Source organism: Leopardus geoffroyi, chromosome E1, assembly GCF_018350155.1.
Source record: "Leopardus geoffroyi isolate Oge1 chromosome E1, O.geoffroyi_Oge1_pat1.0, whole genome shotgun sequence".
Classification (NCBI taxonomy): Eukaryota; Metazoa; Chordata; class Mammalia; order Carnivora; family Felidae; genus Leopardus; species Leopardus geoffroyi.
The window spans coordinates 55,898,159-55,914,873 of NC_059330.1; the positions used below are offsets into that span (position 1 = coordinate 55,898,159).

Consider the following 16,715-nt stretch of genomic DNA (forward strand, 5'->3'; position numbering starts at 1 on the left):
TGACCCGATGAGTCCCACAGATGGAGGGCAGGGCTGGCACTCTGCTTTTCCCCTCATGCCTCGTCCCTGCTCTCCTTTCCTCCCAGAGAGCTCCAGGCCATGGAGGCCTTGCAGAACGGCCAGACCACAGTAGAGGGCAGCATAGAGGGCCAGACGGCTGGGGCTGCAAGCCACGCCATGATAGAAAAAATCCTCAGTGAGGAGCCTCGGTGGCAAGGTAAAGGTGGTCCCACAAGTGGCCATGCCTCCTCCTGTCCTCTCTTTTCTCCTGCCCTCTCTTTTCTCCAGCCCATAGTTGCCCTAAGGATTTGGCCCACTACTGCCCTTTTGTCCCACCTTATATCCAGCCACAGTCCAGTCACTTGGGGGCACTTCTGGGGAGTTTCCCTAGATATACCTTGCCTTCCTCTCATCACTTCAGTGCTCCCCAGATTCTTCAGGGCACTTTCCCATGTGTGTACATATGAATATTTACATATACATACACACGTGTTCTTGACCCTCCTGAGAGTGCCCTTTTTTACCCTATGTGCTGTGTCTCCAGTAAGGGATGGTTCTTACCTCTCTCCTGGGTCTCAGTCTTGGTGTTGGCACATGAGGAGGTGGCCTGAGCTCCTGGACCCCTTCCCATGTGGCTTCTCCTTCCCCTTCTCCTGCTACATCTGCCTGACGCCTGCCTCTGGCTCCCTGTGTAGAAACTGCCTATGTGCTGGGGAACTATAAGACGGAGCCGTGCAAGAAGCCCCCGCGGTTGTGCCGCCAGGGTTATGCCTGTCCCTACTACCACAACAGCAAGGACCGGCGGCGGAGCCCCCGGAAGCACAAATACAGGTCCTTTGGCCCAAGCAGGCCAGCCATGGGAGGGAGGGGTGGCAGGGAAGGGATCATGGCGGGAGCTGCTTCCACTGTGTTCACAGCGAGGCAGGGAGACCAGCCCTAGGGATTACAGAATCGCAGGACCCAGGTACAAAGGGAGGGAATAGTGAGGACAGCTGAATGATGGCGAGTCCACTGGGATCCTCTTTTGCCGCGAAATGAGGTACTTGGGTCAGATGATCTCTAAGGCCCCTCCAGTTCTGATTCTGAGGGGTGATTGCTGGGGATAAGCCATGGTCTGGAGAGTATGGTTCTGGCTATAGCCTGGCTCTCCTGGGGCTGCAGAATACCTGACACGAGGCCCCAGCAGAAGGGGACCAAACAGTGTTCTTGCTGATACGGCCATACTGCTCCAGAGAAGCAGAGCCTGGCTTCTGGCCCCAGTAAGGTTCTCACTCTTGAGTTCCTCTTTTCTCTTTGTGAGCCTGGCCCTGTGAAGCAGGGAGACCAGAGAGGAGCCTTTAACAGGCATCTGGTTGGCATTCCCCAGATCCCAGTGTCTCCCTCTCTGGCATCCCTCTGACCCCACCATCTCCTTGGACCAGGTCATCTCCATGTCCGAACGTGAAACACGGGGATGAGTGGGGAGACCCCGGCAAGTGTGAGAATGGAGATGCCTGCCAGTACTGCCACACCCGCACGGAGCAGCAGTTCCACCCGGAGGTGTGCCTTGGAGCAGGGGCTGGGCCCTTTGAGAGCTGTGGGTGGCTTAACATACCCTCTTTGGGAAGCCAGGAAAAAGGAAAAGAAGGTCTGGGCAGATGTGGGCAGATATCACGCTGACACCATCCAGGCCTCCCTAGGCAGTGCTTGAGGAGCCCTGAATCCTAATTGGGTAACTTGCCTTGTTCTGAGCCCACGGTCACCAAGCAGCCCCCTTGCTCCCAATTTTGTTTCTTCCCCTCACCCCGGGCCTCCTGTCAGGGAGCGGCATGGACTGGGCATAGTTACCTGGCCATTCTGGACTTGGCACCACTCATGGTGCTTAGACTCCAATGACCTCAAGATTTAAAAAAATAAGAAAGCCCCTTCCAGCTGATGTGTTTCAGATCAGAGTCTCTGGTACCGGCAACCCAGCCCACTGGCCCCATGGTGTAGCCTTGAGCCATGTCAGTGTGCCAGGATCTGGAATAGGGTACATAGAGGCACATGCTGTCCCTGCCCATGGGTTCATGGAGGCATAGACATATGGGCAGAGGCCACCTTGTACGGGTTGCAGACAGCAAGGTGGAAAGTTAGATGTAGATCCCAACCCAGGGTACACGTAGGTAGAGGGATGCTGCCTCTGATCTTGGCTCCCTTAATGTCCCAAGAGACATTCGGAGGTCACAGCCCTGGCCAAGACCCTGAGTGGGGAAGCAGCATAGAGAAGATCCCTTTGTGAGGGCCTAAGCAGGGCTGGTTGAACCTGTGACCCCAGAAGGGGGGCTGTCCTTAGCATGAGGGTGGTTGTATCTGCTTCAGGAGTTTGAGTAAGAAGTCAGTAGGGAGAGAGTTAGGGAAGTGGCGTGGAATGGGGAGGAGAAAAGAGATTACTAAGCTAACCCTCCCATGTTGAAGGCACCCATGCCTGCCTGTCCCTCTCTGCCTAAGCCTGATGTGCCTCTGCTCTGCCCTCCAGATCTATAAATCCACCAAGTGCAACGACATGCAGCAGTCGGGCAGCTGTCCCCGAGGACCTTTCTGCGCCTTTGCCCACGTAGAACGTATGCTGTTCCCATTCCCCTCTCCACCCTCTCCTCCCCTCACGCTCTGCTCAGGCTCAGTCAGAGGAGTGGCCTCTCATCTGCCAGCCAGCAACAGGCTCTGTCCTTGCTGGAGGTTCCAGTCCCCCCTGCACACACACCCCGGAACTGGCCTTAAAGCCCTGGAGCTTCCAAGGTCGTGAGACAGAGCAGGACCAGGTCTCTGGTTGGGCACTCACAATCACAGGCAGAATGAAGCACCCTTCCAGAGCCAACTAGGCAGATCTCAGCAGCCACCCCATGCCCCATCCATGGCAGACATCCCTAATTGAACATGGCACTCTGTCCTGCTGAGAGCAGGGCTGTCTGATCAAAATGTAATGCAGCCCTTCTTATGTCATTTTAGATCTTCTAGTAACCATGTTAAAAAAAAAGGCAAAAGAAATAGGTTAAATTAATGTTAACATCCCTTTACTTAATTCAGTGTAAAATATCATTTCAAAAATAATTACTGTAAAAAATCAAGATATTTTACTTTTTTTTTTTTTTTTTTTGGTCCAAACTAAGTCTTGGAAATCTGTTGTGTAATTGAATAACTGCAGCACATTTCAGTTCAGCCCTGTTGTGAGTGCTTGCTAGCCACATGTGGCTCATAGCTACTGGATAGCGAGGCGCTCAGTTCTCGCACGGCAGTCTAGACCGCCAATACCCATCTTAGAGCTGGAGCTCAAGTTGGAACCCTTGTCAACCACAAACCGCTGCTCTGGTTGTCCTTAACGTCTTCTCAGGCTCAGGCCTTATCTCTGGGATTAGGGTCAAAAATAAGCTGAGGGCCCTAGGAAGGGGAATATTCTTGGCACAGAGATCGTCGCCAGCCATGGGCAACTGGGACCACCTATTGAGGCAACACAGGGAAATAATTAATGGCTCAGGCTTTGGAGTAGTACAGATCAGGGTACAAATCCCAACTCAGCTCTGTCACCTAGGGAGATTACTTCTATGAGCCTCAGTTTCCTTATCTGTGAAATGGAGACTCTGATGTTATTTGTATCTTCTAGTCATTGTGAAGATTCACGGTGAATACAAAGTGCTTGGCACAAAGTAAGCACACAGTACACAGTATTAATAGAAATCAGGGAGGAGCTTTCCCTTTATATACAGAGGGTGCATGGTCTCCTTTGAAAAAGGTCCCAATGTGTGTTTGGAGGGACAGAGCTGGCAAGGAGCCTGCTGACAGCCTGACTCTGTCTCTTGCAGAGCCACCCCTCAGTGACGACCTGCAACCTTCCTCAACTGTGTCCAGCCCCACTCAGCCGGGTCCTGTCTTGTACATGCCATCTGCTGCCGGAGACTCCGTGCCCGTGAGCCCCTCCAGCCCGCATGCCCCTGACCTCAGCGCTGTACGTGCCTATCCAGGGAGTGGGTGGGCACCATGCCTAGCCAGGAGTCAACACCTGCCTCTCAAGCTCCCAGTGCCCTCTCAGCCTGTGCTTGGAGGAGGGGGCCCTGGTATTTTGCCTCAGGCCAAGGAGTTCTGCCCTTTCTGCCCCAGGGTTTTTCTATCAAAAATCTAGTGGTGGGTGGGGTCCCCGGAGCCTGTGTTGGTCAGCCTGGGTAGAGCTGGTAGAAGGGACAAAAGCCTTCGGTCACAGTTCCCCCATAACTTCCTCACGGAGACTACCCTGCGTGGTAGTTGCTGCCCACTGGCAGTTGAAAATAGAACTGAGCCCCTTGCTGAAGAATCTCCCTCTGTGGAGGGGACAGAGGATGGGCCATGGCCTAGCCCACATTTTGCCCACCAAGCCACTCCCTTTCTTCTCTGCAGCTCCTCTGTAGAAACAGCAACCTAGGCAGCCCATCTAACCTCTGTGGCTCCCCCCCGGGCTCCATCAGGAAGCCCCCGAACCTGGAAGGCATTGTCTTCCCTGGGGAGTCTGGCCTTGCCCCTGGCAGCTATAAGAAGGCTCCTGGCTTTGAGAGGGAAGACCAGGTGGGAGCCGAGTACCTGAAAAATTTCAAATGCCAGGTAAGGGACGCAAGGGGAAGTCCAGTGAGGTTAGCCTTCTGCAGGGGGCAGGAGAAGCCCTGGAGAGCTGTCCTGGCCTGGCTGTGGGGAACATGACTGGGAGCTGGGAAGCCCCTGTCCTCAGCCTCTTTGACCCTGAGCAGAGTGAGGGAGCCCATCCCATTTTACAGATGGAAACAGGAAAGTTAGCGTGGCCAGGCACCTGACCCTCTCACAGACCCAGTTAATAGAGGAGCAGGGACTCCACCCTCGGTCTCCTGTCCCACCATCTGGTCTTTTCCCTGCCTTATGCTGCCTTGATAGAGTGGCAGGGCCTTGGGGAACAGGCAAGAGTGTCCCTCACTGGACTTATCTGAGGCTTGGAGTCACCAGGGAGGAGGGGAACAGCTCCCCTGGTTCCTAGAGTAGGGAATGGAGTAGGGGTGGGGAGGGAGAGCAGGGTATGGTGTGGAGGGGGACTGTGTGACAGGTGCCTGCAGCCTCAGTGGACCATGGCAGGTGGATGCTTGGGAAGACTCCTGTACTCAGGGGCCCTTCCTAGCACCACATGAATCCCGTGCTCCCTGACTTTTCTTTCTTAGGCCAAGTTAAAACCCCACTCACTAGAGCCCAGGAGCCAAGAGCAGCCTCTGCTTCAGCCCAAACAGGTATACAGCTCTCAGCCCCCTTCCTCCCCTTCTGGAACCCCGGCTGTTGACAGGATAGGCCCAGAACCCCAGGCTTTGGAGAAGGGGGCCGCTGCTTTCCCCATAACCTGAGGGCCGAACTAAGGTGGGGCCCCAGCCCTAAATCCAGAGAGGTAGGGGTCAGGCCCTGCAATCCCTTACCTCCTGGACTCACTCATGAGTTAGTCAAAAAAATACTTCTTGAGCGTCTATACTGTGTCAGGCGCTGTACTCACTTCTCCCTTCCCCTACTGCAGGACTCTAGGGTGAGTGGGCCCTGCAGCCTGTAAGCCACAGCTGTCCCAACTCCAGCCTTGCAGCAAGGTGTTGAGTGGGTGGGGTCCCGTCTGAGCTTGGGGGCAACTGGATGAGCCCTGGTTTGCACCATTTCCCTCCACCCCCTGGCCATGGCTTCCATGAGCGGGCATCCCATTGTCTCTCCTCCTCATTCTCTCGTTGCAGGACATGCTGGGCATCCTTCCCGTGGGCAGCCCCCTGACCTCAAGCATCTCTTCTAGTATCACCTCCAGCCTGGCAGCTACGCCCCCTAGCCCTGCTGGCACCAGCAGCGTCCCTGGCATGAATGCAAATGCTCTGCCCTTCTATCCCACCAGCGACACGGTAGAGTCAGTCATAGGTAATTAGGCCATTTCTGTTGCCAAGATCTGGACTGGGTCTGGAGTCAGAGAAACTAGCTCTCGAGTGAGATCCAAACCAGGGTGCTTGTCACTGTAGACATTTACCTTGGGAGAGTCAGAAGGTGGGCACTCTGAGCCCTTTGACTTAAAGGGAAAATGAGCCCAGGGTGTAGGGCCCTTATAGCCCTTATAGCAAATTAGCTATTTCTCTGTTGTGGAAATTAGGAAGAGCCGCCTCTGCCCTTGGACCAATGCAGCCTCATTCCACGATATAGGTCCCTTGGCCCTCATACTCTCACTAGGTACCCTTATGTAGCAGACAACCTACACAACCGCCCTTCTCTGTCAGCAGCCCTTTATGGGTGGCACTTTGTGGCAGGTCGTGTTTCAGGCACCAGGCTGGCAGAGATGCAGTTAGGGTGTTCCTGCCCTCGAGGAGGGACATTGTTCCCAGCCTCCCAGTCTAGTTCAGCAGAGGGCAGTGGGTGTTTGTCAAGCACCTACTGTGCATTAGCCACTGAGGGCCCAAAGATCTGTTTCCTGCCCTTGAGAGCTCAAGGATGAGACATACAAGCTGTAACATCAGGAGAGGTATCAGAAGGCTTTGGAAGAGAGCCATCTGAGCCGGACGTGGCAAGGCACACAGCACAGGGTGTCCATGTTGGCAAAGGAGCAGCCCGACAGGCAGAGGCTTGAGAGCCTGGGTCTAGTGGGGCCGAGCATGAATAGGAGGCAGTAGAGGTGGGTCCTGGAGACAAGGCCTGGAACCTCAGGGTTCTGTGGCCCCTTGGGAGGCAAGGAGGTTTATGTACCAATCTCTGTGTCCCCAGAGTCTGCCCTGGATGACCTGGACCTGAATGAGTTTGGGGTGGCTGCCCTAGAGAAGACTTTCGATAACAGCACAGTGCCCCACCCAGGCAGCATCACAATTGGTACTGGGTAGTGGGTGGGCAGCGCATGAGGGAGGGCTCCTAGGGGTCCAGCCTGGCCCGGGCTGGGCAGGCGAGCCTTGCCCTGCTTACATGGCTCTGTGTAGCTTGCCCCACCTTCACTGGGCCCTCTGGGGCCTCTCTTCCAGGTGGCAGTTTGCTGCAGAGCTCTGCACCCGTGAATATCCCTGGCTCCTTGGGCAGTTCTGCTTCCTTCCACTCAGCATCCCCGTCCCCTCCTGTCAGCCTCTCCTCGCATTTCCTGCAGCAGCCCCAGGGCCACCTGAGCCAGTCCGAAAACACATTTTTGGGGACCTCAGCATCACATGGATCTTTGGGTAAGAGGGGGTGTGTCTCTCCGAGACCTGGGGCAGCAGGGTCTGGGCTTTTAGAAGTGCTTTTGGCCACTTTGTCCGTAGCCAGAGGCAGTGCAGAGTAGAGGTTGGAGCAGGGACTCAGAGCTTGGAGGTGGGTCAGGTCCCTGTCCCATGTTTCCCTTAGCTGGGTACACCTGGACAAGGTGGCTTAGCCTCTTTTAGTTTCCTGTGCTTTAAAGTTTGTAGAAATAATGGCATCCTCCTCCTCATAAGGAAGGTGCAAGGCTTAAATGAAATAATGTGAGGGAAAGAGACGAAGGGAGAAGTCTGCACAGGCTTGCCCCAGGCTCAAGGTGGCCTTCCTAGAAGCAGAGGCACCAGGCAGACCCGGCTGTGACCCCAAAGGCTGCTGAACATGAGAACCAGAATGGGATGGACTGGGGGGTTCTATGGGCACATCACATGATAGTGGCTAGAAGCAGGGCCTGGCGAGCTGCAGGCTCCACCGCGGGCAGGGTACCCTCTCGTGGGCAGGCTGGCATGAGTGTTCACTGAGGTAATGTGTAAAACAGCACAGTGCCCAGCTCGCTGCCTCTCAAACAGCAGCTGCTGCTCTTAGTGCCGCCCCCCCCCCCCCCCCCCCCCCCCCCCGCAGCTGTTCGAGAAGATCAAGAAATAACCTCTCCTGAGGGTGCTGGGCTTCCTGGTCACACTGAGTCTGAGCCTGTGAGCCAACCTTTGACATTCTGACCAGAGATCAGGGCAACACGTTGATCTCTAAGCATCTTTCCAGTTTTGAAGGTGGCTGTTCCATTTTATGTTGGCTCTGTTAGCTTCAGATGCTTTGTGTCACATTTGTCTGGCTTGTTCATATTCTGGAAGCATCTTGACTGTACCCCTTCTTGCTGGCCACACACTCTTTCATTCCTTTCATTCCTCTCCGTGTAGTTATCAAGCAGGGTTTTATAGAGTGTGAGCTCAACAGTCCCTCCTGCCACAGAGCCGTGGTCTAGTCAGAGAGGCAGACCTTCATGGACACTAGAGCCTACTCAGAAACTGTCACTGTTGTGTGGAGTTAGAGGCCTGGCTTTGTGATTCAGAATAATAGAGGGAACCTGACCTGGACGTGGTCAAGAGAGAAAGTGCCACCTGAGTGTGGAGGGAGGTGCATGGGAAGAGCTCGCTGCCAGGATGACATTTTGTTGGTCGTGAGTTCCCACCTCTGGGGACAGGGCAGATAGGCTCATCGATAGTGCATATCTCAGGATCTCTACATAGGATGACATCTGTCATAGTTTGGGTGTATGTGTTGCTTGGAGGACAGAAAGAATCCTTTGGTTTCTGGAAAATCCTTGCTGGATTAGTGGGAAGGGAGTGAGAAAGAAGTTATTAGAATGAGAAGTGTGGGCAGAATGAGGCCAGAGGTGGGTATGGGTCCCCCTCTAGAAGACAGGGGCTGCCCTGGTGGCCACAGAGCGAGGCACATGGTGTTAGCAAACATCTGTCAAAGGAGTAAACGAATACATGGCTGGGTGAGCGCGCAGCCCAGCTAACTGGAGAAAGTAAGCCTTTGGAGTTAGATGCCCTGACTGTATATCGTCTCCACCATTTACCGTTTGTGTGATTCTTAGCAACATTTTTTTTTTTTCCTGTTTACCCATCATAAACCAAGGAGAATGAACCAGGGTTCCCTGAACTTTTCCTACTACAGTTCTGCCATCATCTGAGGCTCTGGCCCACATTTTTGCCCCCGAATTTCCTCCCTAGCCTCACGGCTGGTGTAAGGGGGTTCTCCCCTCTCTAGCCCAATAGTCAAGTCACAATCACAAATTGCCACCTTTACAGACTGCTGTCCCTCCAGTCCTTCCCAAGTCCCCTGAATCACTGTGAGGCAAATGATGGGAACCTCACTTTACAGATGAGGTTGCTAAGCCTCAGAAGTTAAGTGCTAAGTGTTGAGTAGCAGGTGATGCTACGGTAGGTCTGATGCAGCTGTGGGGCCAACACATCCCTGTAAAATTCCCTGGCCTGATATTGCTGAAGCCTTGCACAGCTAGCCCCTGGAAGCCTCCAGGCAGGGGTGGACGGGGCCCAGGGTCTGGGTCTGAAGCCTTCCAAGAACCCTGATGTTCCTCCATTTCCTGATGCAGGTCTGAACGGGATGAATAGCAGCATCTGGGAGCATTTTGCCTCTGGTAGCTTCTCCCCAGGCACTTCTCCTGCCTTCCTGTCAGGGCCAGGGGCTGCTGAGCTGGCCCGGCTGCGGCAAGAGCTCGAAGAAGCCAACAGCACCATCAAGCAGTGGGAGGAGTCCTGGAAGCAGGCTAAGCAGGTACTGGGCCCCCACACCCACTTGCCTTCCCGGGGCCTGATGGCATGCAGCCTTCGCCCATCTTACACAGAGGAGGCGCAGGGGTGGGAGGCCCAGGGTCCTGGAGGACAGAGCAGAAATTTAGTTTTGTTCACTTTCTTTCCCTGTGGAAACACTTGCCTTGCCAGTCAGGACCCTGGGCTGGCTGGTGTCCCAGGCCCGGAATTCCCACTGTGAGTTGCTTATTTGGTTTGATCCCACAGCACTTCTTGACTCTCCCCAGAAACCCTGACTTTCCAGGGTGTTCTAGGCTCTGAGATGGTCCCTCTGTCCAGCTGCAGCCTGGCTGCTCCTGCAGGTGCTGGCCAACATGCCCAGCTCTGCCTAGCGCTCCTCTGCCGTGCTGGCTTCAGCCCCCTTCCTGACACACACAGGGTCTCTTGCAGATCTTGAAACCTCCCTTGTCTGCAGGCAGTGTCAGCCCCCTGCCTGTGTCCTCCCCAGACAGTTGACCCAGCTCTCCAGTAGGCCCCGCAGCCACGGTGGTCCCTGCAGGCTCCCAGAGATGCACTTGCAGGGGGGAGGGTTGCAGGGCCAGGGGGCCATCAAGATGAGGTGCTGTGTGTTGGGCCCACAGGCTTGTGATGCCTGGAAGAAGGAGGCAGAGGAGGCCGGTGAGCGGGCCAGCGCGGCAGGTGCTGAGTGCGAGCTGGCCCGGGAGCAGCGGGATGCACTGGAGGAGCAGGTTAAGAAGCTACAGGAAGAGCTGGAGCGGCTGCACTCAGGCCCCGACCCACAGGCCCTGCCCACCTTCTCCGACCTGGAGGCCCTCTCACTCTCCACCCTCTACTCCCTCCAGAAGCAGCTGCGGGCCCACCTGGAACAAGTGGACAAGGTCAGCCCAGGAGGTTAGGGGAGCGCTGGGTGGGGGTGTACAGCAGCCTCAGCAGCGCTTGGACTCGGATGGGTCCACGCTGCTCCAGGGACGGCCACCCTTCTGGGAGCCTCTGCCCAGCTGCTGGGCTGACACAAAATGCTGCCCTCTCGGAGGAGAGGTAGGAGAAAATGTCACTTGCTGGGAGGTGAGAAGGCTGGAGATAGGGAGGCGTCAGTGCCCACACTCCCCCCGCCCCCCCCCACCGCCCCAGCCCCCACAGTTCTGAGGGTGGGGCTGTCCCAAGCTGCATTACTAGGCCTGGGCCTTCGGTTACATTGAGACGCTTCTCCTGTGAGCTCTGCACATACCAGAAGACATTCCAGAACATTTAGGTCTCCAGGGCTACTTTGTCTGCATTCCTAGGTGCCCCGCTGGATCCCCAGGGAGCATGGCACAGCAGAGAGTGCATTCTTTTTTTCACCAGGGATTTGCAGCCAGGCCCCATTGTTCTCGTTTGAGGACCGAGGGTCCCTGTGAGATCAAGACAAGAGGCAGAGGCTTTGTGGGAGAAAGAGCCCGTCAGGGTGGGGGCTGCAGAGCAGCACTGGCCCTGCCCTCTCCCTCCGCACCCCTGGAAGCAGACATTGGGAGCCCTGGGGGCATCAGCCTGGACTCTGACTCTGCCCTCTCACTTGGCAGTCATGCTGCTGAGCTCTGTGCCTCTGGTTCCTCATCAAGGGGACCAAAGAGAATGTTGAGAAATCTCCTTGTCCAACTCAGGGCCAGGCTGGTGACCATGATGTCACTTTCTCCCACAGGCCGTGTTCCACATGCAGTCGGTGAAATGCCTTAAGTGTCAGGAACAGAACCGAGCGGTGCTGCCGTGCCAACACGCCGTGCTGTGTGAGCTCTGTGCTGAGGGCAGCGAGTGCCCGGTCTGCCAGCCTGGCCGGGCCCACGCCCTCCAGTCGTGACCCCGCAGGCCTGGCCCTGGCCTGGCTCAGATCTTCTTACCTAGGACTTTTTAAAGTATATATATATATGTATGTATGTATGTATGTATGTATGTATATGTATATGATTCTGTATATGTATACATTTCTGTATGTGTGTAGGTATGCGTGGGCGGCAGTGTGTGAACAGTGTCTGTGTGTATATCTGTACATAGATATAGACACACACTTTAAAACAGACTTACCAAGCACTTTTTAAAAGAAAAAACTATTTTGCAGCCCTCCCCTTGCCCACTCCCTCCTTTTCCACTGCAGAGACAAAGTCCCCTCTTCGCCCACTGGGCTTCAGCAGAGGATATGTTTCTGTCTCTTTTTAAATGTAGGGAAACTAACTAGTTTTAACTTCTTCCTGGGGCCTGAGCGGGAAGCTGGAAGGGGCTGAGGGGAGGGACCAAGCCTTCAGGGCAGGCTCTGTTCACTGCACTTCCCCAGGCCAGGGAGAGAGCCAGGGATGTGGACATCCCCAGGGCATACCTGGTTCCCAGCTGTGAGGCTTGAGGGGGATGTGCTGGGGTCGAAGCCAGCCTAGCTCCTAGGTTTACCAAATGTGTATTTAGTCTGGGGCTGGCAGGCCAAAGCTGCAGGGGCCAGCCCCATTCCCACCCCTGGGCCCTTGAAGCTCCTTGAGGGGCAAGGCCCAGGAGTTCTACCCCTCAGGTTCCTGAGGCCAGGGATCCACCTCAGTCCTCTCCCTCTGGGCCCCCAAAAGCAGCCTCCCTGGCTCCAGGGCCACCTACCAGACTGGCACTGCCCTCTTCATAACCCCCCAGCTGCTGTCAGCTTCCCCCCCCCCACCCCCATTTCCTCCCTTCCCTCTGGCAGCTAGCAGGGCAATTGGTGGGGAGGAGCTACGGACTGAGGACCAAGGTAGGGCTCAGGCCCTGCCCTCCTCACCGGGAGGGGCTCCGTATGCATTCCTTGGTGCTCTCTGAGTGCAGCTGACGTCCTGCCCATTTGGAGCAGACGCCTGTGTACATGTGTGTGCGTGCCTGTCCGATGTATATTGTGTCTTAGCTTCCATTTTAAAAATTGTTCTGTACAGAAAGATGCAGTGGGTGCGGGAGGGCAGAGCGGGTGGAGGGAAGCCACCCTGCTCCCAGCGCTGGGGGTCTGGGGTGGGAGCAAGAGGGCTGTGAAGGGTCTGGCCTGGACCAGGCTCTCCTTGGGCTCAGCACGAAAGGGCTTTCAATGAATTAAGTGAAAACTTTTTTTTTTTTTTTACAAAAATGCAAAAATCAACAAAGCTCCAAACCTATTGGAAATAAAATATGAACTTAACAGTGGTAGCTTGTTTACATGAGGGTGAGGGAGATCCAGCCCCACCTGGGCTATAGAAAGAGCTTATGCCCCATCAGCTGGGACCCATTCACTTACTGTTTTGCAAAAGACAACAGGGCCCCTGGTAGTTTCTCAGAGGAGAACTGTCTTCTCTCAAAAGCACTAAAAGGAAGGTTGAGGGTCCCAGCCTTTGAGCCACCTCTTTCCTCCCCCTGCTCTTAGCTGGCCTAGTAGGTAGCTGTGAAGAAACACAGCTAATGGGCTCTCTGTATGGATCTCAGGTTCAGAGCTGAAAGGAGCCTTGGATGATCTCGACTGACCCCCTTCACCACCCTCCCCCATCATACTTGTGTGGGCTCAGAGAGGGTCACACAGCTAGATAGGACAACCCGGCCTTGGGCTCTCTCAGCATAGGGGCCACTTCCCCCCCAGGCCAGGCTGCAACTCCATTCCTCTCAGCCCTTGAATAGACACACAACTGAACTCCTGGGAGACCCCCACTTATGGTGCTCCCCTTGGGAGCATCAGGCCCTTGTGCTAGGCAGCAACCGCACACACGGATATGCCTGGTAGTGTTTTGTTTGAACATCAGTTACTCCCACATCTCCCTGCTCTATAACGTGAAGTGAGGGGCCGAGTGGGCCACAGGTGGGGGGACAGCTCAAGGTCTCCTGAAGGCTGAGGAGGGGGATTGCAGGGCCCGACTGTAATCTCCTGGATCCCGATGCAGGGCAACAGCATAGTTCCTTAGAGGACAATGAATTGTTTTTGGTTTTTTATTTTTGCTAAGAAAGTTTCTAAGTGGCAGGTACTGACCCAGGGAGGGGTCCACAGTAGACACAGTTGGCCAAGCTGTCCTTCCTGCTCCTCTATGCCAGCCCCACTGCCTGCCAGTTCTCACCTCTTCAGAGCCAGAAGGTTCCCAGTAGCCAGGCTCCCTTCATTCTAGCTGCCACCCTCCCTCTAAGGGCAGCGGTAGCCCCAGCCCCAGTGAACCAGGGAAGGAGAGCTAAAGAGCAGGCCCCAGGGAGCCTAGCCCCCCACCCCAGTGACTGGAATAGGCAGGCCAGAAACGCAGGGAGACAGCTCTGCCAGAGCAGCACTTCCCCAACAGGAGAGCGAGGGCCAGAGATGCAGACAGCTGCCCCCTCCCCCTGGTGCTGAAATTTGGTAGAGAATGCTGAGGCCAGGGCTGGAGGCAGGGGGAGGGAGTATAAATACCACAGGGGCCCCGGCCCCAGCACCCTGGGCCCCTCTGGTGGGAGGACCAGAGAGGATCCACACTCTGGGCCTTCCGCACACTGGGGTTCCCCAGACTTGCGGGGCCCTTGCAGACTGTTAGGCCAGGCTGGTGGGGAGAACCCAGATCTTGCAGGCACCCAGCCCCCTCCCCAACCTCCACTGCTACCGCCCTGGCTTTGGGGCATGCTGGGAGGCCTGCTTGGCTCGCTGCCTCCGCAGCCTCACAAACACCTGGGCCTCCCGATCACCCTTCCGGCTCTCCAGCAGCTGCAGGATAGGATCCCCTGCGAAGAGAGGCGTTTGGGGGTCAGCCTGTGGCGCCGGGGGTGAGGGTAAGCAGTGCCTGGCTAGTGGTGGGGGTCACAGCACTGACCCGTTCCCCAGCCATCCTGAAAACTAGTGATGGACACACACCAGCCAAGCTCACAAGACAGCCTGAGGTTATCCCCTAGCACAACCGCACTGGCACAGACACAGACCCAACTGCATTGGAAGAGGCTGAGGTGCGTTTCAGGCTGCAACTCTTGCCTTTTTGCATGAGAACCTGAGGCTAGGGAGTCGGCCTCTTTGTGCCTCAGTTTACTTATCTGTAAAACAGCAATACCACCTGCCACACTGGGTGGTTGTACGATTGAGAGTTAATATGCGTCAGGTGCTTAAAAGTGGCTCATAAGTGCTTGGACATGTGACCTATTCTTACTATCCAGCCTGGAGGATGCTTGGGCTGTGCCCCCCGGTCAGAGACACTCAGGCCCTCTCCCCAAGTAAGCCTGTTAGTGACCTTCCTCCACTAGAGGGTCCCACCACACTTGGGCTAACAAATTTCCCTGGTCTCTTGATTAGACTGAGCTATCTACTCAGCACGAGCCACCACGCAGACTCCACTGGCTTCCACATCCAAGGAGGGATTTCTCTGACCCCGATTTCATTTGCTTCCCTGGGGGCCACTGCCTGAGGTTTTACAGGCTGCCCTTCCCCTGCACCCCCAGTGCTGGGCCTGGCCCTGCACCCGAAGCCTCACAGCCTCTGCCCTGGGGCTCAGGCCTACCGTTGAGCGCAGGGTAGGTGAGGGGCAGACGGGTCTGAGGCACCTCGCCAGGCTCCTCCGTCCCAGTCAGGCCCGGCACTGAGCGTAGTGGCAGAAAGGCCTCCCCTTCCAAGTCATCAGCCCCCAGCGTGTCATGGTCCAGCACCGTGAGCAGGAGGCAAGCTCCGTCCTTCCGGCACGGCTCAGCAGGCACCAGGCTGAGTGGGGGACAGAGTGGGGCTCAGCTGCCTGCTCCCCCACCCCACGGTCACTGGCACCTACCCGCACACACAGTTCGCCCCTGGATCTTGAGGACAGGACAAGGCTGAGGGCAGACAGGTGGGAGTTAGGATCGCAAAGCCAGTTCTCAGCCTAGTATGTCCTAACTCCTCCTCTGTGGGCTGATACTTCAAAGCAAGGGCCTATGTCCCCAGACCTTCCCTGGAAGCAAAAGCCTCTCAGCCCAACAGGTGGGGGTCTTCCCCTCCAGTCCTGCTCCTCCTCCTCCCGGGGTCCCAGCAAACCCCTGTGCCAGGTGCCCCTCCCTGGGACCCAAATGCGGTCATCTCAGGGGAGCCCATCGGCCTCAGGTGGGAGGAGCAGGCCCAAGGGAGGTCCGGGGCTGGGGAAGGGTGGCAGGTACAGGGACCCACTCACAATTCAAAGGTCTCATCAAACAGGGGGTGAAGGTCCTTCTTGTGCTTTTGGGTCTCCCGGGGGGCCAGCTCAGGGAACTCGTGCCTGGGCTCCAAGGTCAGTTGGACAAAGGGGTCGCTGGAGCCTGACAAGTGAGGAGGTCACCGGGGGAGGCCACGTTGCCAAGGATACCCCAGCTCCCCGCCTCGTCCAGGCCCCTGCAGCCGTGCCCTGTTCGGCAGCATTGCCCCCTCCTGGCGATCTGCAGAAACTGCACGCAGTGCTCCCGCTCGGGAGAGAACGGCCAGAGACGCGGGGGAAGGGGGCCTGAGCAAAGACGCGGGAGCGGCCAGTGGACAGCCTGCACTCACCATTGGAGTCCAGGGGCAGCAGGCTGGAGGCGCTGAGCAGTTCCACACGCAGCTTCTGCTCAGAGGCGCGGTAGGAGACTTTGACTGTGACCGCCCCTAGCTCCTCAGAAGCCGCTTCTGCCTAGTAAGGGTGGGGCGCATGGGCAGTGTCGGCTGGGGCAGAGTGGAGGCGGGGCTCCAGGGACACAGGGAGTGCAAGGGAGGAAAAGAGCCTCACCTGCTGCTGGATCCGGCTGCAGAAGTACTTCTGGATGAGCTCCCTGCTAGAAGCGGCCTGCAGCTCCAGGTCTTTCTGCAGAGCCTGGGAACGGGGCACAGCTGAGAAGTCACCTGAACTGTCACACTCAACCGCAGCCCAGGGCTGCCCTTGGGGAACTTGCCGCCAGGAGGGGATGTCAGTTTGATATGGAAAGCACTGGGCGTTCCAGAACCTCCGACCGCAGAATGCACCCTCAGGACAGCCAGGGTGGGCTTCACAGGCGTGCTCCCCCTGCAGTGGCACAGCCACCCCCTCACCATGCTTAAAAAACCTGATGCTTGGTTTAAAACACCAAAGCTCTGCTGTGGCTGCCTTTAAATTTTCAATAATTTCTGAAAAGGGGGCTCACATTTTCTTTTCGTGCTGGGCCCCATCCGTGATGACACAGGTGAGCACAGAAACGCAGGTGTCCCCCCCCCACCCCGACCCAACCAGCTCACCAAAAGACCCCTACCTGGAAGGTGGCTGTGTGCAGGGCCTCAGGTGGCAGGCCACAGCCCTCTGCGTAGAAGCAGATCTCCAGATTCTAGGGGGTGAGACATCAGAGGTGACCCCAGGCAGCCTC

At 56.4% G+C, this 16,715-nt stretch overlaps 2 protein-coding genes across 11 annotated transcripts in view; one reads left to right on the forward strand and one right to left on the reverse strand.

Moving 5' to 3' along the window:
• UNK (unk zinc finger) overlaps positions 1–12,615 on the forward strand; it is a 33,617-nt gene extending 21,002 nt beyond the window's left edge. For 4 of the 5 annotated variants that reach the window (XM_045489638.1, XM_045489635.1, XM_045489634.1 and 1 more), the window contains 13 exons: positions 87–217; positions 696–831; positions 1,422–1,539; positions 2,498–2,582; positions 3,819–3,961; positions 4,387–4,587; positions 5,169–5,234; positions 5,715–5,889; positions 6,721–6,822; positions 6,969–7,157; positions 9,287–9,468; positions 10,085–10,342; positions 11,143–12,615. In XM_045489638.1, coding sequence (XP_045345594.1) covers positions 87–217; positions 696–831; positions 1,422–1,539; positions 2,498–2,582; positions 3,819–3,961; positions 4,387–4,587; positions 5,169–5,234; positions 5,715–5,889; positions 6,721–6,822; positions 6,969–7,157; positions 9,287–9,468; positions 10,085–10,342; positions 11,143–11,298 — 1,942 coding nt within the window. In that variant the 3' untranslated portion in view covers positions 11,299–12,615. The remainder of the gene's footprint in view (positions 1–86; positions 218–695; positions 832–1,421; positions 1,540–2,497; positions 2,583–3,818; positions 3,962–4,386; positions 4,588–5,168; positions 5,235–5,714; positions 5,890–6,720; positions 6,823–6,968; positions 7,158–9,286; positions 9,469–10,084; positions 10,343–11,142) is intronic. The other variant, XM_045489637.1, reaches the window with a different exon arrangement.
• Positions 1–16,715, reverse strand: part of UNC13D (unc-13 homolog D) — a 33,229-nt gene that overhangs the window by 5,475 nt on the left and 11,039 nt on the right. For 4 of the 6 annotated variants that reach the window (XM_045489631.1, XM_045489629.1, XM_045489632.1 and 1 more), the window contains 6 exons: positions 16,605–16,676; positions 16,109–16,192; positions 15,892–16,012; positions 15,542–15,665; positions 14,906–15,102; positions 13,867–14,141 (listed from right to left, as the gene is read on the reverse strand). In XM_045489631.1, coding sequence (XP_045345587.1) covers positions 14,020–14,141; positions 14,906–15,102; positions 15,542–15,665; positions 15,892–16,012; positions 16,109–16,192; positions 16,605–16,676 — 720 coding nt within the window. In that variant the 3' untranslated portion in view covers positions 13,867–14,019. Of the gene's footprint in view, positions 1–13,866; positions 14,142–14,905; positions 15,103–15,541; positions 15,666–15,891; positions 16,013–16,108; positions 16,193–16,604; positions 16,677–16,715 lie in introns of those variants that run through there. The other 2 variants (XR_006715178.1, XR_006715179.1) reach the window with 2 other exon arrangements.